Genomic DNA, 20665 nt, shown 5'->3' on the forward strand with positions numbered 1-20665 from the left:
TCTCCATCATCTTTGCTAAGTCGTGGGCAAAGGGAGAGGTGCCTGAGGACTGGAGGAAAGCAAATGTCACTCCAGTCTTCAAAAAGGGCAAGAAGGAGGACCCGGGGAACTATAGACCGGTCAGCCTCACCTCCATCCCCGGAAAGGTGATGGAACAACTTGTCCTTGGTGCTGTCTCCAGGCACATCAAGGATAGGGGGATTATTAGGGGCAGTCAGCATGGCTTCGCCAAGGGGAAGTCATGCTTAACCAACTTGATAGCCTTTTATGAGGACATAACCCGGTGGATAGATCATGGTAAAGCTGTGGATGTGGTCTATCTCGATTTCAGAAAAGCGTCTGACACGGTCTCCCACAGCATCCTCGCAGCTAAACTGAGGAAGTGTGGTCTGGATGATCGGGTAGTGAGGTGGATTGTGAACTGGCTGAAGGAAAGAAGCCAAAGAGTGGTGGTCAATGGGACAGAGTCCAGTTGGAGTCCTGTGTCTAGCGGAGTCCCTCAAGGGTCGGTACTGGGATCAGTACTATTCAATATATTCATTAATGACTTGGATGAGGGAATAGAGTGCACTGTCAGCAAGTTCGCTGATGACACAAAACTGGGAGGAGTGGCTGACACAACAGAAGGCTGCGCAGCCATTCAGAGAGACCTGGACAGGCTGGAGAATTGGGCGGGGAGAAATTTAATGAAATATAACAAGGGCAAGTGTAGAGTCCTGCATCTGGGCAAGAACAACCCCATGTACCAGTACAAGTTGGGGACAGACCTGTTGGAGAGCAGCGTAGGGGAAAGGGACCTGGGGGTCCTAGTGGACAGCAGGATGACCATGAGCCAGCAGTGTGCCATTGTGGCCAAGAAGGCCAATGGCATCCTGGGGTGTATTAGAAGGGGTGTGGTTAGCAGGTCAAGAGAGGTTCTCTTCCCCCTCTACTCTGCCCTGGTGAGGCCGCATCTGGAATATTGTGTCCAGTTCTGGGCCCCTCAGTTCAAGAAGGACAGGGAACTGCTAGAGAGAGTCCAGCGCAGAGCCACGAAGATGATTAAGGGGGTGGAACATCTCCCTTATGAGGAGAGGCTCAGAGAGCTGGGTCTCTTTAGCTTGGAGAAGAGGAGACTGAGGGGTGACCTCATTAATGTTTATAAATATGTAAAGGGCAAGTGTCATGAGGATGGAGCCAGGCTCTTCTCAGTGACATCCCTTGACAGGACAAGGGGCAATGGGTGCAAGCTGGAACACAGGAGGTTCCACTTAAATATGAGGAAAAACTTCTTTACGGTGAGGGTAACCGAACACTGGAACAGGCTGCCCAGAGAGGTGGTGGAGTCTCCTTCTCTGGAGACATTCAAAACCCGCCTGGACGCGTTCCTGTGTGATATGGTCTAGGTAATCCTGCTCCGGCAGGGGGATTGGACTAGATGATCTTTCAAGGTCCCTTCCAATCCCTAACATTCTGTGATTCTGTGTGATTCTGTGATTCTGTGAAAATACAAACTGTCTTTGGGGGAAATAGAAAGATATCTATAGTGTATATAAGGACCAGTCTCTTAGAGGCAGTAAGAAAGTCAGCCTAAATTTATTCAGAGACATATGAAGTATTAACTACATATTATAAAGACTGAAGAGCACATCTCAAAGAATGATCAGAGCATCTATTAGAACATAGTTCTACAGGCATTTAAAGAAAACTAGATTAAATAAAGTCACCCCCAAAGCCTGCCCTGCTTGTTCCTGTCCCAGTACTACCCAGGAGTTGCATTACCCCAAGTGAGGCAAAGCAAGGAAATAAGAACTGGTTATATGGGCTTTGCCACCGAGATAACCATCTGTTGACTCAAGGCTATGAATAAAATAGGGGAACCAATCTAATGTGTCCTCAAAGCAAATGCATTTGGTTTTCAAAAGCAGATTTGGGGACTATCTTTTAAAGCTGATGAATATAAAAAAATACATCACAGGAAAGCTGTGGACTGTGAAAATATCCTCAAATGCTACTGTACAACTACCTTATAAAATGGTGATCTGGTACCATTAAAGATCATTAAAAATACCAACCAGATATTGTCAGAGTGATTTCTTGAGGACTTCCTGATGAGCTTGTAGTAGTAGAACCTGAAGCATGAGCTAGAACTTGACTCAAACTGGAATTATTTATGGTCAACGTTATCTCATGTTGCCCATTTGAAGATGGTACCATACCCTGTGAAGTCATGACTTGAGAGATGTCCTGTGTACCTAAATATAAGGGGCAGTACAAAAAAAAAAATTCCATGAAGATCCTTTCTTTACAATAGACACTACTTTTTAAAGCCATTAATACATTATCTTCTGAACTACTATAAAAGACGCAGCCAAGGTAAGATGCTAGAACTTGTACTCTAAAGAACAAATGGTTTTCATATCCAATTTATTTCTTTGCAAGTTAGGATCTTCAGAACAAAGATTTTGTTCTGAAGAACAAATCTGAGTTTTCTAAGACTATAAATGTTCTTCAATATTTTCAATATATAGTTCACCTTCTGAAAAAATTATATTCAAAAATACTAACACAAAGTTGTAAAATTTGCTGATGATGCTCATACAAGAACTGTAAGCTTGTTTTATTAAATGAAGTATTTGGCAGGGAGGGACAGAATTTTCTCACTGTGGGTAATACCATAAGCAAAACTAAGAAATTCAGAGCACAATAACATTATTGACACTGCTTACCACTAGTGCTGGCTGTCAGCACAGACTCTTGCTCAGATAGGGATCCTATTGTCATGTTAGCAGATGATGTTACTGTGGGCTGCAAAGACAGCCCTGATATAGGCTGAATCACCACATTAGCTGGCACTGCATTTTCTGTTGCCTGGAGGGAGGGATTCTGTGAAGCCATATTGGGATCTCCAGTTAGCTGCTGAGCAAGTAAATTACTCTGCTGCAATGTCTGCTGTAGAATACTTGGATCGATCTGAAAAGCAAGTTTTCAATATGATCAATCTGAAGTTAATAAACACAGGTTAAGTCAATATTCTTAACCATAAATCCAGAATTCATATTCATTGCATATAGAGTATATATAACATTTAAATTTTAACCATTTTAAACTTAAATTTATTTTTTAAGTGTCTCTCTATAGCCAGTCTCCAAAGTCACATGTAAATTGTCTACTCAGCTTCACCTGTAGATTCTTCCCTCCCTTCCCTCAGCAAAACGTTTGGGAAATCATGATCATAGCTACATATGAGCATGCTGCGCACCAGGTACCCACACTGTTGGCATTCTGTACTGTATTATTGCTGCATGTAACACTTATCACGGTCTTCAGGTCTTTGAAAGTGAAAAGGCATGGAGCAGACAGAAGACTGATATCAGAAATTATCTATTTTTTCAGCTCCTAGGACTCATTAAGGTCCCAGTTCATAGTCAAACAGTTGTTCTTGATAGTTAAAGACAGACATTTTACTCTTTAGGGATGTTTGGGGATTGGGGAAAACAAAACTAAAACATATTTGTCTTCATTTTACACTGAAAACTTCTTGAGTAGAGACTCTGAGTAACCCTATGCAACTCTGAAGATGTCCCTTCCCTGACCTTGGGCTTGGACTGGTGACCTCCAGAGGTCTCCTCCAACCTCAATGAGTCTGTGAAACTGATCAAACACAACCAAGTTTCATGAAAATCATCCTTTCACATCATTTCAAATACAAATTTTTAAATGTAATCATCTCACTTTTTCTATCGGTCATTTTATAAGCTCAACGGGAATTTAAATTGTGAATCCAAATATTAAAAGCTTGCAAAATAACACAGGTATCTTACGTTAAGGAAAAGAACATTCTGTGCAATAATTAGGGTTTGTTTGTTTCTGGGGGGAGTTCTTTTCAGGGGCGGGGTGGGGAGCCTCAAATGCTTTTTAAGTAAAAAAGACGAAATGCAATTAAAAGAAAAAAAAATACAGATTTTAAAGCAATCTGTCGGAATTCCAGAGGGGCAAAAAAACCTGAAAAACTGAAAAAGAAAGAAACCAAACCAGAATAAAACCTCACTGTGCAGCTATTCTTCAAGTCTTCTAACATGGTACAACTGATATAGCATGGTATTGCCGCATGCCTCACTCAACTCAAGGGAACTCTTCCAGAATTATGTATGCTCCTTAAACTTTCTTCAGCCCTCAAAGTGACTCTATAAAATTAAAAGCAAGAAACTGTGAGCAACCTACCTGTAATGTTATGTTGTTAATACTTGTGGCATCTATTCCAGAAATTTGAACATTTTGTCCAACCAGATTAGCAGCAAGTTGTAACTGTATTCCTTCAAGAGTGGCCAAGCTACCATCTGTCAAGGACACAGTTAAGTCACCTCCAGCTACCAAAGAAAACAGTCATATTATAATGTTTTTCTTTATCATTACTGACTGCCTCTTTTAGCTTGTTTATTTTTATAAATTAAATCAATACAAAAGCTATACACACACACATAATTTATTTATGCCAAGAAAATAATTTGAAGTAGATGATTGCCTATTTTAAAGCTTCATAAATTCTATGTAATTTAAGGATTGCTATTTAAGCAGTAGCTAGCATCTTACAAAACAAGAACCACTCCAGAGTATCGCTGGAAACCTGGAGAAATTTGGTATAAATTTCCTTGGAGAGTGTGTCACGCCTAAAAACAAGCAGCACTCATGCATGATACGTACATTCTAACTCTGAACATACACACGAAAGCTACTGCCACATTTTTGCACAGCACAAACATTGTTCAAGAAGGTATCAAAGTTCATCCTATGTACTCAAGTGGACAGAAATAAAGGTACATTAGCATTTGAAATCTGAAATCTTTAGAACTTAGAAAGCTCCTAATCTCAAAAGTTGAATAGACCATCTCTACAAAAGGTCTTGAGAGAATATAAGGAAAAAGTCATCTTGTGTTTGACATACCTTCTTCTGCAAACACCTTCAGTATGATCAACCAGTTTCCTTTGGTTGATGCTTCAAAAATATCTCTCTTCCCCTCCTTAAAATCCTTTACTATAATAAATCTGTTTTACAATGCACCCAAGAAGTACCTGCTTCGGGCAAAACCCACATCACTAATCTCAATTTAAGAGGGTTCCTGCCTCTTTCTAGGACATTGAACAGAAGTGACAGACAGTCCAAGACCCACAATTGAAGTAGTAAATTTAACAGTACCAGTTCCAGACACTTGAACATTATTCTGCTCTTAAAACCATTCCTGGCCCAACTTTGCCTGAGGCCAGCTAACACCTACACAAACAACTCCTGAAAGCTATTTAGAAGTTAGCAAGGATCATTCTCAAAAGGTCAAAGGTCATTTTCTTGCAACATGAAGCAGGTCAGATATTCTGTCCCAGGGGGCCTCAAAGAATGGTCTGTGGCACATTTAATGTGCTAATCCAGTTATAGTCACTGTCTTTGTAGTCACGGTAAGACTTCATACCCTAGGCATTTAATTATTTAATATACATGCCTACACTAGTAGCTTTTTGTATAGCTGAAGTGTTTTCTTGTTTTGTTTGGGATTTTTGGTTGGGATTTTTTTCTTTCTTTTTGTTTTGAACTGTTAACTACACATGTATACCAGAGCATGTGCACTTAAAACACATTCTTCGTTATTCATGTAAATAACTAGTGCAGACAACCTTTTTTTTGCTCTATGATCTAATGCTTGAATACAAAACAAATCTTATGGAATGCACAGTTTACAGAATAACTGTTCTGCTTCTCTCCGTTTTAAGAAAAGGCAACAGAGGACTACCAAAAAAGAGTACAAGTACTCCAGCTACTTGTTATCTGTATTTTCTTCCTTTCTGCAGTGTTACGCCACAGCAGAAATGATCTTTTTAGGTGAACTGCATACATTTTCCCCTTCATTCTTAAATAAATAAATTTCTATTTATGTCACCACCGTGCATCAAACCATGAATTCAGTACAACTCTTACCTGTTTGGAAGTAGCGTTTGGCATAATTTTCTGAACTCTAACAAAAAGCAAAGTTCAGTACTTGATCTCAACACCACCACCAAAAAGCCATCCATTTTTACCTGACACTGAAGCAGGCAGGATAGCCTGGCCCACAAGTCCTTGTTGAAGTAAATTTTGATCAAACTGACTCGTCAAAACAGAGTTATTCATGATGAAAACATTAGGGTCTGTTGAGGATGAATTAAGAAGACTGACTGGTTGTAGTCCCTCAGCTGAAGTACGGGTGACAGGCTTTCTAACTTTCTTTGCCTCTGGTTTATAATGACACTGTATGTGGGTTTTTCTGCGCCCTGAAGTACGAAACCGTAAATCACAGTGTGGACATTTAAAGGGCTTTGCTCCTGTATGCAGACGCATGTGGACTTTTAGACTCCCTTTTGTAGAAAAAGAATTACTGCATACATGACAACTGAAGAGCTTCTGGCCTGGAAAAGTTTCAAAAACAGAAAGATAAGTGATAAAACCTCTGAAAATCATAGCACTGTACCAACAATTTAAAAAAATACAGATTCTAAACTAATTTGAACAGAATAAATTTGAAATAACTAGCCTTTTTTAAATAATTTTGGCTGCTTTTCAAATGAATTAAGGATGTCATTGAAGGGTATCTTAATTTTTTCCGATTTCTAAAACTCAATATGCTGTTAAAACTTTCATGCAGCATCTTATTTCGTCACCTTGATGCTTCTGTCCTCCTCATCATCTCACCTTCCTGACTAATCAAGTTGTTTCAACTACACAGCTCATAAAAGTGGAGAATTAAAAGTTTCATCTCAACCTCTTAAGCATTTGGCTTCTCCTTACTTAGCCACTCATTTCCTTTTTAATTCCAGCAGCTTTGTTCTTCTGTTTCAGCCTTTACCTGAATACTGAGTAGTATTAATGGATTACAAGTAGAAAACAAACAAAATTTGTAAGTGAGATAACATTCTAAAACAAAATACCAACCATCTCAAAGTAATCTAGAAGTACAGAAATCTGGTCTATACACATACAGTCCTCCTTCTCTGCTCTCCTATCAGATTGCATAAGATTTCAAAAAAATCCTTGGTCTCAAATGGAATTTTTGATGTACTACAAATAACAACAGTTAACTACAGAGTTCATTTCATTAACCATATGTGCAATTGTACAATTCAGAAAAAGCATAATGTAAATATCTGACAGAAAATGTGTCACTGTAGCTGAAAACCCACTACAACTCCTGAAATTCACTGGCCTTCCAGCACAATATTGCTTCCTAGCTAAACAAGATAAAGAAATCAATGTATTTTGTATAGCTGCCTTACCAAACTATAAAATCAAGACTTCTCTATAGTTGTGATGGAAAAATACATTTAACAACAAAAAATAAAGTAGTACTAAGTGTGACTAAGTTATCCTTTTTACCTGGCAAACCATTAAATGAACACTGAAACAAAGTTGACTCAATTTCCAAATCAGAATGCACTACTGTATTCTGGTGATGTTAGTCATTTGCAGTTGGTAAAGAAGTCGCAAAATCAATGTGCGCCTATGGTTCCTGCCACTGAGTTCTAGTTTCCATTTACAGAGAAGAATTTCTCACCAAATTCCTGAATTACAATTCAACCTCCTTCAGATTTCAGATTTAGATTACAAAAACCTAACACTTTTTTTTTTTTCAACAAAACTAAGGAAACCTCTGACAACAGTCAGTTTCAAATAATGGAGAAGAAAGAGTCCAAGAATAACATGAATCAGTACGACAATGGGGATCTGGGCTGCAGCAAAGCTGTCTACCACATTCAGAGTACCAAAAAGAAAACCATCTAGCAGGCTTCCCCACTAAAGAAAAAGAAATATCGGGGGGGCTGTGGGGGGGGCGGGCAAGAGACAGAGACAGAAAGAGAAGTTAACAAAACAAAAAAGTAGGCGGCGAGGAACAAACTGAGCATCTGAAGTCCTGTTTAAACAGAACATTAAAATATTCAATCAGATTATGACCTGACCCTTGGGCTTTTTGTATAAATACTAGGAATCTGAAAAGAAAAAAGAAAGATGCATGAACTAGAATGTAAAACTATCTATGGACAGGGAGATAGTGGGCCAGAAGAGAAACTTGGAGGGAAGATGATCACAAATTGGGATGAAAAGTCATACAGGAATGGCAAATGCCAAATTGGCATTGCTTCCAAATATAGTAAAATTAAGTGTGTTTTAGTGCATTTACAATTATGCCATGCTACTGGCTGCCTAAGTAAAATGTTAACAAGAACTGTTAATATACAAGAAATTAGAAAAGCATTGAAGGCAGAAATACAATAATGTGTGACTTCAGTTACCCCACTATATGCTACATCAGGACACAGGAACTAAGCGTTCAGCCAAAGAACCACATATCTCAGAGAAAAACTTCCAGCCCGCCTGCTGATCTGAAAGGTAGTGATATAGTAGAAGCTACAGTAAATCCCCAACCTAATTCTTTGCATCGATGTTTATTACAGATGAAGTCAGGTAAGTTCCTATCCAGGCAAATTTCTTTTACAGGTGAGGAGCAGAGTAGCTTTTCAAACTGAAATGTTGTTAGGGGAGTTACAGATAATCACACTGTGAATTTGTTATTGTTCATTTATATAAGCTAAGTATGGCTCACCATAAAACCAACGAACTATTAGCTGTAGGTGTTGCCAACAGATTAAAACAGCCCTCTGAAGTTTTACATTGGTTTTATATGAAAGGATCTCAGAAAAACTGCTGTCACAGGATGAAAGGACAGAGTCCTTTCATGAACTAAAGAAAAATAGTTATAAGACTGAAAACAAAAGGTAGGATTATATAGACAATTTTCACAGGGCTGGAAGTCAGCAAAGGAATTCTTTAATCACCTGAGTGAGGACTCAAGCTAGCCAAAATTGTAATACACATAATGTGGAAGAGAGGATGAACAAAAGGTTGGAAAAATCTGTTAAGGATATTAAAATAATGATTTACAAAGCTCTGTTTTATACTATTAAAAAAGTCTGTAATATCATACATAACCTGAAAAAAAAAAAAACAAACCACGGGCAACAACTCTCATTATTTCTCAAACAAAACAACTAGTAGGCTTAGGAACAAAATCATCAGATGGTACACTGAAAACCAAATTTGAATCAAGGCACTTATTACTACTGGATGTACTGGAGGCCACACATTTTTACTCAGTTTTTCTGGGTTCAAAAACGATTGGATAAAACTAATGTAAAATATTCCATTAAAGGTAGTGAGCAAAAAGAGACAATCTCTAGTCGGAGTCCCACAACTTGCAAACTGCTTGAACCTGGAGGAACATGATAAAATCCTTGGTTTGTTCTCTTCATTATCCTTAGCATCTGCTACTATCTGAGACAAGACACTAATCTACACGGAGATCCAGTGTAACACGCAAGAATAGTATTTCTTACTAAACAACAGTAGAAAGTACAAATACACTGAATTGGAAAGGGAGCTTTGATAAGGAAAATAATTACATATTACAGCATTAAAAGCTTTCTATCTTTTTTTTGCATTTTTGAAAAAAGCTTATAATGCACCTTAGCAAAACTGTAGCCAGTTTTAGAAATTAATTAGTTTAGGATTGGGTTTATTATAGAAGCTCAATGGTAAGAAGAAAACAAGTGTGAAAGATTTAAAGAGGTTTTTTTTTTAATTTACGCAAAATTGGGGTTGAAAAACACTACTATTAAAATCAGACACCTCGCAGGAATACAAAGAAACTACTGTAAAAACCTATATATTACAGAAATTAGGTTTATATGCAACTTGCATGACTGAAATAGCTGAATGCTCAAATTTTTTGTACTCTCATATTTCAATCTACTTAGAAGCACAAACGTTAACATTTACAATTTGTTTCCTCAATTTTGTAAAATCCTCCAACTCCACCCTCTTGCTCAGGAAAATCATTTAGCATTGAAATGCCACAGCAGATTTGAAATTAAAATATTAAAATATTATAGAGACATGGTTTTTCCATGAGCTAAGACTATGACTGCTTTATAAGCCTACTAATACAGAAGGCTGTAGTAATATGGTTTAATCAAAATATCATAATATGATTCAGTTGACGATGCCATAAGTACCAAATTTCACCTAGCGCTGCCATTCATAGTGCCATTTCCCAGATCCTAGTGAAATATACCATTGCTTCCAAAATCTTTAGTTAAAGCAGTCTGTTACGGAAGTAACTGATTTCTAAACAAAGACATTCAAAATCTTACTGACCTGTGTGCGTTTTAACATGACAATCCAGAGTGGATTTTACAGTGAAACTCTTTCCACATTCTTCACACTTATACGGCTTCTCTCCAGTATGGATACGAACATGCCTAATAATTCCAGAATACATGTATATGTGAATTGTTGCTTTTATGTCAGTTTGTAGAAATATTTATTTTGTATCTTAGTAATTTTAGAACTAATTGAAGACTTACATTAACATTACATTAAGCAGAACTAGTAAAGAAGATGACTTAAGCATTTGCCTTTTTTTCAAACTGATTTTTACATGTTTTTATATATGCAAGTCCTACAGCAAGAAAAAATAATTTATTCTAAAACTTCATAATAATCATTTTAATACTGCAGGAAAAGAAATACGAAAAGACTGGTTTAGTCATATTCAGAATATATAACATTTTGACACACATTTTTAAACCTTTCTGAAAAAGAAAAATGTATGTAAATACGAGTCAAACTTTAGCTTAGGCATAAAAAGGTTACATGAAAATGTTACTGCTAAGTTTCTGATGAACACTTTAGAAAATTGAAAATAGGCAAAACTTTTCTATTCCTTACCTGACTAAATCACTGGGTTTTTTAAAGCTTTTGGGGCAATAACTACAACAGTTGGCATATTTGGGCTCTGCTTCCAGTTCTGCTTGCTTATCTTTGATCTCACTAATTCTGTCTTTCTCTGCAGCAGACTGAACAAGAACTTTTTCTGAGACAGTGGCACTTTCTCGAGGTCTAATCTTTGCCAGTTCTGCTGTTTCTTCTTCTGTAAAAGTTATGACACCAGGACGAGATTTTCTGGAAGTTCTTTCAGAGTTTTCATCATCATCTTCAACACATGCAAATATTAAAAAAAATACACACATCTGTTTAATCTGTCAGCTGAAATTACAAATATAGAAGGGTTTATTATTAAACACTGGGCCAGTACATTACATGCTTGGACTTAAATCTCTTTCAGAGGTCTAACTAATCACGTCTGTACTTCTTTTAAATAAAGCTGGATTTATAATTCTTATTTTTACAATAATTAAATACAGGTATAAGTAATTTAGGACAAAAAAATAGTAATTTAGGTATTAGTAATTTAGGACTAAGCAATTTAGTTCTACTTTAGTGCCACACTAAAGTAACTATGTAACATATAATATCTTGAATACACTGGACAGACTCCTGGAAAACTGATTTCTTTAAATCATTTAGATAACAAAGTAATTCCAGTGTCTCTGGACATTAGACATTATCCATGCTGGAAGGCTAATTTATTGTTATAGCATTCATGTAATCCACTGAAATACCTGTACTTGTTATGTAGTAAGGTCCGTAAGAGTAAAAAAGAAAAAATTTACCTCCCCCTCCTGTTTCTGTAGCTGCTGCTACAGCTGAGGAGACTGCCTGATGTTTTTTCATATGTTTTTTGCAGTGAACAGTTGTTCGAAAGCTTTCATCACAGAACGGGCACTTGTAAGGCTTCATGCTCATGTGAGTTGCCATGTGCCTGGTAAGGCTGCCATTAGTCGTGAAGGAGGTATTGCAAATGCTACAGCTGAATGCTTTAACTCCTTAAAGTAACAGAAACAAATAAGTAGCATGTCATTTAAGTTTACTTATACAGGACATTTACAAAACCCAAACGTGAGTTAAGCTAATATAGAGCCAGTAAACTCTGTTACCTGTATGAGTCTTCTCATGTGACTTAAGAACTCCTGAGGAAACAAAGCTACGGCCACAGAGTTGGCATTTATAAGGTTTCTCACCAGTATGTGAACGTACGTGTTGTTTCAAATGGCTGGATTTCTTAAAACCCTTGTTGCAATATTCACATCTATTACAAAAAAATTGTTTTAATTAGTTGCATATAATTACTACCCATAAAAGACTGAGGAAATTCTGTGACAGAACCTAAAAGTACAACAAACCTATACGAACGCCTGCTTTGATCTTCATTATCCTCAAGAAAATGAGGCCGTTGGGTATGCAATTCAAGTTCTTCTTGTGATGACTGATCTTGTATCAAGCGAGTAGTCTAGAAATCAAAGCCTCAAGTAAATTTCAATAATACTGAAATAAAGTCACACAAATAGGCAAGAAAAAATTAAGCATTTACAGTCAACATAAGTAATCAAATTTATGCTTTCATAAATTTTTGACAAGAAATTAAGAGTGTGATATTACACCTCACTCTTTCATAGTGAGAAGGAAAGCAGCAAAATGTGCACCTACTGAACCGGAATAAACAGACAACATGGTGCACTCACATGTCCTTGCGAATCTAGGCAAAAACGTGTCTCAAGTCTTGCGGTTTTTCTGGTGTTTGAGGGTTTAAATTTAACACTAAAGCAGCCATTTTAAACAATATGAGCCCCATACTGAGGAGCAAAATGCACAGTGGTGCTGACAGACTTGACTACTTTCTGAACAGGTTTTTTCTCTAAGCAAAAACCACCACAGAATAGTCCTCGAGAATGACAGCATGTTTTAAGATTTGAAGAGAAGAAAACTCCAAAGCCTGTAGGCTGAAATTACTCAAACTCTTCAAATCCTAAAACCCACCTCAGTTCTCTGACATTTGCTCTTTGCGAACAAACATGAATGGACAATTATTCGTGCAGGTCATCATGGTAAACATATTACTGCGGATGGTCTTCATGCTAGGTACTGTTACCATCATGAAAACTTACATTTAAACTGTATTTTTAGCAATTAAGCTCTTTTACAAGTTTAACCAGATGAGAACCACAAAAGAACACCACAGACTGCAATACGCAGGCTCCATGAACGATCATTACACATTTGTAACATTATTTTCATTGCTTGATCATATCTATATCCATAGAAATTAAAGAATTAGGACAGAATATAGTGCAATAATGTAAAATTATTTTATAGGATTAGGTCCCTTCCTTAGTTTTAGACTTACAATCCAACTTTATAGCATTATATCCTTTTTTAATCCTACAGTATCAAAATGTCCAACTCTCAGAAAACGTAGCCAGGTCACTTATCCTTTCCCCGACCTTCTACTTTCCAGTTGTTAAAACATAAGCAAATCTAGAAAAGAAATCATGAAACTTTTCTGACTTCTCAGTTAACTTAATTACCAATTAAACAGTTCAAAGAAACTCATCACTGAACACAGAACAATGAACTCGGACTTCTAGCAGTACTTACTACGTTAATAGTGTCTGTATTTGGAACCTGAAGAAGGGCTGGTGGATGGTAACTCGTTGAAAGAGCCTGAGATTCAAGTGTGCTTGAATCCTGCAGCTGCTGTACAGCTGGAAATTGAGTCTGTTGATTGTAGCTGTCATTCACTGTAAAACCTGCCAGAAATTAAACAGTCACAAACCTGGAAAATACACTGAATTGGACTTTGAATAACACCACACTTTTCTGAAGGCTACCTTCAAAAGAGATTAAGTAGTATTAACATATAGCAATGCTGATTTTATAGTCTTCACTGTTGAGTGTCAAAATACACAAATATTTCTGGCATCTACATAACACACATAATAGGGTTACTTACCATTAGCTGGAATTCTATTGGAAAATCTCCTCCACAGAAAAACAGTTTGAAGTTTCTTCGGGGTGCCACAATTACCTTAGAGCCATTGAAATTTTGAATTTCTTGTATGTAAGCATGCATGTGTCAAACAGGTTGACCCATCTCCCTTTATCCATGTTGGTACCACGCTCCCTTAACTACACTGGAAGCCGATCACAAGGATGCAAAGCTCAGTGGGGAGGATGGCGGGTGAGTGGAGGAGATGACCCAATAGGAGAACTCCAGTTTCTGATAAAGTAACCCCATTTTCTCCTACTTTGGATCTCCTCCACATACTCCCACTCTTTAGATAATAGTAAAGTAGAGCCTCTCAAAGGCAAACTGCAAAGTAAAAAATAAACATTTTTATTCACATTTCCAGTATAAAGACCTGAAATTTTTATTTGGTTTTGTTCTTCTGAAATATCAGATCTTAATCATCTCCTTTTCTAAATGAATGAATGAAATGATAGTATCAATGATTCAGAGCCAGGGAAGTATAGCTCAGCTTGCAGGGTTTTTTAATACTATTAGAGATGACCTTTTATCAACCCTTCTAAGCCCTAATACTTCTAATATTAAAAAAAAAAAAAAAAAAAAAATCAATGTTATGTGGCAAAAAATGAAACCACAAGTATCAGTAATTAAGGTAAGGGCAGCAATTTTACTATTTCTGTGCAGTTTGCCTTTAGTGGACAAAAAGGGTGAAGATTATGAAAACAGGGTAGAAACAAACCCACATCAGACGATCACAGCATCAAAGGCCGAAAAGCAACGCTTAAAGAATGTTTTGAATTACAGTATATCAAAAACTGGGATGTGTTAAGTTTAAGCAGAAATCTTCCCAAAAGACACTTTTCACAGCAGAAGAACACTGTTATCAACATAGGAAAAAAAACCTATTTGTATGCTATTGCTTACACCATAGAATGAAAACTAACAAATGTAAACAAACCTTGAAAGCATTATTGATCAGGTTGTAACTTATCACCAAACCTAATGCTTCAACTTGTACATTACTTTCTCTCCTAAAACCACCAAGATTACAAGAAAAAAAGATTCAACAAGCTGAACCTTGCACCTTAATTACTCTTAGTAAAATGACAAAACAAAAAAAGATAGCCTAAAGAAGAGCGATACAAAGCTTTACAGTGATAAGAGGGCTGCCAATTTCTATTTTCAAATACATTTTAAAAACACCTTTATGGAAAAAAGGTATTCCCAATTCCCACTACACTTGAGAACACAAAAAAACAAGCCTCAAGAAACTGAAGCAAAAGTGATGCCTCTTCCACGCCCTACATAAAAAAAAAAAAATGAAAGAACTCTTAAATATACAAAGAAACAGCTATCTAAAAAAACTGAAACTTTTTTTTAATTGGTAATTTTCACTAGCCAAGAAGGAAAAAAGAAGTTACTATAACCATGGCTTGTTTCACTTCACAGTATTTTAATAAAAGCAATTATTGTCATCCTGAAAAATTTACCAGGATGCTCATGAAGAAAAGTTTTGAATTTAGAGGTATTTTGGGGCAAATTGAAGAAAGAAATACTACTTCTGAAAGTAGTTCTGGAGTAAATATAAACCAACGCTGTAACAAGAATATACACGATGAATCGCCACTTTGCTCAATATCTAGTATGAAGGTCAATTTCCACTCAAAATTGTAAAAAGATCTGACAATTTTGAGCATGTTGAAGGCATTTGCTACCACCATACTATTTCTACAGAACAGCATTAAAAAAAAGCCAAAACAAAACACCAGAAAACAGACGTTCAGTCTGAGAGAAAGACAGAAATAATTTCAGAACCTTTATTTTCTGCTCGTTTTCATCATTATATATAGTTTCCCAGAAGTTTTTGCTTAATCTTCAAAGAACAGAGAGCATCTTAAGCTTTGTATAATAAGGGGAGTCTCTTACTACAAAGTTCTCTAAATTTGGAATTGGACTTTGTGCTATTTCAGTAAAACTAATCATTTGCATTGCTTGTTTTTTCTTGGCTTTAGGACATCACCCAACCTATTCTCCTCTACATTAACAAGACATACTGAAAAAATAGAATACTCTGGAAATCAGTTTACTAGTGGTAAGATATGTCTTGTACATGAGGATGAGAAAACAACAGTATGATAATTCATAGCAAATACAGCATTTTAGTTTAGACAAAACTTGAAGTCTTTAGTGACAGATCATTTGAACTCTAACATTACAAACATATCTATGTGCACATGTGCATCTCAGTGGGAGTCAGTGACTAGAAATTAAATGTTCTGCAGGTTTGCTTCCTAGGCAACTTTTGGAACCAGCTGAACAGTACTGACTGGAATCAATGAGTAAATAGTTACAAAAGAATCATAATTCGAAGTCCTGAGACTGCAGATCAACTTCTTAGGAAAGGAAAACAGCAGTCTGGTGGCAAGGATGTATTTGTATGGGCTACAGAGTAACAGTATTTGCACTTGTAGTTTTTCAAGACCACTCCCCTATCACCACTAATTGAATTATTAACATTCAACCATGCTTACAGGGAGACTTTAAAGGAAGAAAAGGCAACATAATCTACACGAAAACACATTTGGTGACAGATTATATCCAATAACCCAAAGCCATTTTCTGATAAAAGATTCATTTGGTTGTTCTGACCTCACTAAAAAGTGTTCAAATGAAGACGTCTGAATATATAAACTACAAAGAACACTGAAGTCCTTTTTCTCAGTCTTCAAATCTAGCTCAAATGAATAACAGATTATGATACAGCAGCACCCTCATAAGATCTGCACTTCTTTACAAGTCTGAACATATCAAGAAGAAAATCTATCTGAACAAACCAGAAATTCTGTACAAGTATTATGAACTAACCTGAAAGAATAAACAAAGTTCTGACAGGTCTGTGCAGACCTAGAGATTAGCCTCATCTGTCTGAAATGCAAAGATCATCTTTTTTTCTTAAAAAAAAAAAAAAAGGAAAAAGAAGAATAAAACCCCTACCAAATATTTTTTAAAACTCCTACATTGTTTTATTAATAAACTCTGAGCCAAAATAATTTAATAAGAATACAGCCTATAAATATCAAGGATAAAAAAGACATAGTGTTTTAAAGCTTGAACGTTCTGCCTAGTTGATAGGAAAAAGAAATTAGGAGCATGAAGCACAGATGCAGACATAGGGAGAGGGTCGACCAATTTAACGCATGCATCCGCGCAAATGCTTACCTACCTGAAATTCAAAAATTTTGAAGGGCTCCAGGATCTTCAAGGAAACTTCAAAGAGTTGGGAATCTGTGGATGAGATTCCAAGTAGAATAGGAGACATCTTATACAAATGAGACAAAAAAAAAACCACACCACAAATGTTCTGATTCTCTGTACCAATTTTATAATGTACTGATGATCAGCCTAGATTTCTGATGATGAAAGAATTGTTTTGTGAGATCTATAAGTGTCTTCCTCCTCCCCAAGAAATCACTCAGTATTCGATATTTATTTAATGGAGAAGATACACACACACAGAAACTGAAGTCTAAATAAGATAACAAAACAAGGTTTACATATTGGATTTTCAAATCCAAAGGAGCTGTAAAAATCCAAACAAAAACAACCACCACTCTTGAGAGTAACACAGAGTGAAAGGTTGCACTTCTTTTCTGCAGTCTCTTTTCATTCATTTGGAAAACTGTAAAAGGTAACCAATGAAAATAATCCATAGAGTTTTAACAGGACCTGTTTCAGTCTTGTTTAATAAAGGCGGAGACTAACTTTTTTCCTCAGTTACATACAAAGCAGCACAACCTAGAGAATTAAAATCAGCAACAAATTATACTATTTCTTCACAGTGTCATGCAACTTTGCACAGTCAATCACATTTTTACAAAAGGCGCTATACAATTAAACAGGGAATGAAAACAAGAACAGAGAAGTTTAAGCAGATTGAATACCAATTACTGGTTACCAGTTATATGAATATATGAAGTTATTTGCTGGAGTCAGAAACAAGGAGGAAGAGATCCTCCTTGTGAGGATCAGCCAGTGAGGTATGCTTCCCAAAACAAATGAAAATCCCTTGAACATACCCCCCCTCCCTTAAACAAAACTAGTAGCTTCACATCAAGCAACAACTCAAGAAATCTAGCAGTCAAAAGCAAAGAAACATGGTCATTTCTTCATTTTCTGCAGGCTACATAAGCCTTACACATATCTCTCAGTATTTTGTAGGTTTAAAAAAAAAGTTTCCAAATGTTTACTGTATCTTAATTTGTTACTTATGTAGCTTTATAAAATACAGAAGGAAACTGCTGTGGTTAGGTGACAGTATGATTTTTACGTGAATATATTTTGCACTGTCTTTTCCCATAATGAATCCCAAGAGCTACTCAGTCAAATCTTAGACTGTATTTCTGATCATCTCAGGTTATGAGCACGTGTATTTAGGGGGAAAGTTATGTACACTGCCTCCTGCCACAGCAATATCAAACACAATCAAGGAAAGAATATGAAATGCCTGACAATAAACCTCATACTGTAATGACTAAACATCGGCTCATAGAAACAAAATCTGTTTATATTTAAGTATTCAAAATATTCTACCAAATATAGTTTCAAAATAGTCATTTAAGAAAAAGTTTTTGAAGTTATCTGCATTGCAGTTACTTTGACTATGGATGCCCACTTTTGAAATGCTTTATGATAGCTATGTTGTAAAGCCAGATTTATAAAAATCACTTAAAAAATTTTATTTATTACTAACCTTGTGATAAGCCCTGTTGATCAAATGGCTGCTGTGTTATAGCTTGTTGTTCAAATTGAGTGATGTTTTCCTGTAAAGCATGCTGGGATGTCACAAATCTATCTGAAATGGGTAAAGGAAGACAGAAGGAAAAAAAAAGAAGAAAAAAAAGAAAAGGAAAAAATATCAAGAAAAGAAGATGTAATTAACTGGATAATTCAGTTGTTCCCAAAAACCTACATTTTACGCTCGTCTGAATTTTTACTGCATTAAAAATTTAAAAAAAAAATATTAGCTGAATAGGTATTTAAATCTTTGCTTATTGTAGGCTTTATTTATATTCCTCTGTAGTACTTGCTAACTCATTACACCGTGAAAAAGAGCATATAAGCAAAATCAAAATACTTGGTTCCACTATTACTAATAGAATAAGTACATGAAATATTTTGTTTTCTCCCACCTCAAAACACAGGTATTACTTCCTAAGCAGACTACATACCCGTGCTGTTTATTAATAACAGAGGTGATGTAGTGAAGTTCTGTGCACATAGTATTTCTGTTTATTTGTTTAGTAGTTTTGTTTGATACAACTAAATGGTGCAAACCTTAACCAATCTTTTTATACTTTTAACAGTAAACCTAAACACCAATGAATGAAATTGTACAATATACTTTACGTAGTTAGCTTTCACTCCATGTATTTTTCTAGTTGTTTACTTTATTGTCTTGAAACCCAAATCATTGAAATTTGTGAAGAATAAGTTATTTGAGAACTTGTAAACTTACCTCATTATAAACCTTATCGTATTTCAAATACTCACCCTCATCCTGCTCTAAAGGCTGATCAGCCAATTGTTGTTCTAGTGCTGTTTCCTCTGTGCCTACTACTGGCTGCTGGTCTAACTCTAAAATAGCCTGCTGATCTGTTGCAACAGCTTCTGACTGCTGTAGCTCATCACTTTCAATCTCCACTTGCATCTGTGTAGAAACATGAATGCTCTGCTGATCTACTGTAGAATCATCTATTGAAGTAGACTGCTGATGCTGCTGAAGTTGCTGTGCAAGTTCATATCTGCAAAGAAAGGTAAGAACGTCTTTTTACGGCTTCAGTTAGACATTTATCCTAACTATTTATGTGAACAAAATATGTTTGTTAGACACCATAATTTACTATACCTTCAGAGCTACCGAAGTGTTTGCTACCCATAAATAAATATCCTTATTCAATTATTAGCATTTGATACAGAGCAAAGCTGCCTTTCCAAGCATCTTTAAGGAAGGGCTACTGAAATACATTGAAGGATTCATATAAAAATTGCAAACATACCTATGAGTCTTCATGTGTTTTTTACAGTTTAGTGATGTTTTGAATGTTTTTTGACAATACGGACACATATACGGTCGAAGGTCATTATGGATCCCCATATGTCGCCTGAGGCTACCACCAGTAGTGAAGGCCCCATTGCATATAAGACACTTAAAAGCTTTCAATCCAGTGTGTGTTCTAATATGTGCTTTCAGAACTCCAGCCGACACAAAACCTCTTCCACACTGAGAGCACTTAAATGGCTTTTCACCAGTATGTGACCTTTTAAGAGAAAGCAGAAGTTAAAGTAGATTTAACAATTTGATTTACAAAGTTATTAAAAGACTAATTTTTAAAATGAGCAGAATAAACCAAACTAAGGCAAATGCTGTATGGATGAAAGAGGCCTCAGTTGAGAAAATCCAGAAATTAAAGCTTTCATAAATTATAAACAACTTGCAGGTCATCACTGGCAGGGCTAGAAGCAATACTGCCTGACAGTTTTAATTATATTCTACAGTTCAATCTCCTTTTCTGATCATACTTGCCCTCAATTAAAACATTTGAGTTGAATTTTTCCATGACAGATACCATACTATTTCCTTCAGACTTGTATATTATCATTCACATGTATTTTCCTCAATTCAGCTAAAACAATGTCCACAGAAGTTTGAAGGAATAATATACAGTCCTCCTCATATTATATACTACTACTACATTTAATAATGAAACTTTTGGGAAAAGAACTGTGTCCATCCTTAATACCCCCTGAACACGGCACAGTACAACTAGTCTTTCAGACTGCTATGTGAAAAAAATATTCAAGTGGGAAAACTCTCTCACCTGTACTATCAGCATGTCCCACTC

General features: G+C 36.2%; 1 protein-coding gene across 6 annotated transcripts in view; it reads right to left on the bottom strand.

The window, feature by feature from the left end:
- ZNF236 (zinc finger protein 236) overlaps positions 1–20665 on the bottom strand; it is a 96072-nt gene that overhangs the window by 26771 nt on the left and 48636 nt on the right. For 3 of the 6 annotated variants that reach the window (XM_068396284.1, XM_068396280.1, XM_068396285.1), the window contains 13 exons: positions 19820–20080; positions 19314–19564; positions 18514–18615; positions 13394–13545; positions 12142–12248; positions 11896–12047; positions 11521–11784; positions 10787–11051; positions 10214–10317; positions 6049–6414; positions 4204–4349; positions 2709–2952; positions 2055–2234 (listed from right to left, as the gene is read on the bottom strand). In XM_068396284.1, coding sequence (XP_068252385.1) covers positions 2055–2234; positions 2709–2952; positions 4204–4349; positions 6049–6414; positions 10214–10317; positions 10787–11051; positions 11521–11784; positions 11896–12047; positions 12142–12248; positions 13394–13545; positions 18514–18615; positions 19314–19564; positions 19820–20080 — 2594 coding nt within the window. The remainder of the gene's footprint in view (positions 1–2054; positions 2235–2708; positions 2953–4203; positions 4350–6048; positions 6415–10213; positions 10318–10786; positions 11052–11520; positions 11785–11895; positions 12048–12141; positions 12249–13393; positions 13546–18513; positions 18616–19313; positions 19565–19819; positions 20081–20665) is intronic. The other 3 variants (XM_068396281.1, XM_068396283.1, XM_068396282.1) reach the window with 3 other exon arrangements.

This window comes from Nyctibius grandis, chromosome 3 (genome assembly GCF_013368605.1).
Source record: "Nyctibius grandis isolate bNycGra1 chromosome 3, bNycGra1.pri, whole genome shotgun sequence".
NCBI classification, from domain to species: domain Eukaryota; kingdom Metazoa; phylum Chordata; class Aves; order Nyctibiiformes; family Nyctibiidae; genus Nyctibius; species Nyctibius grandis.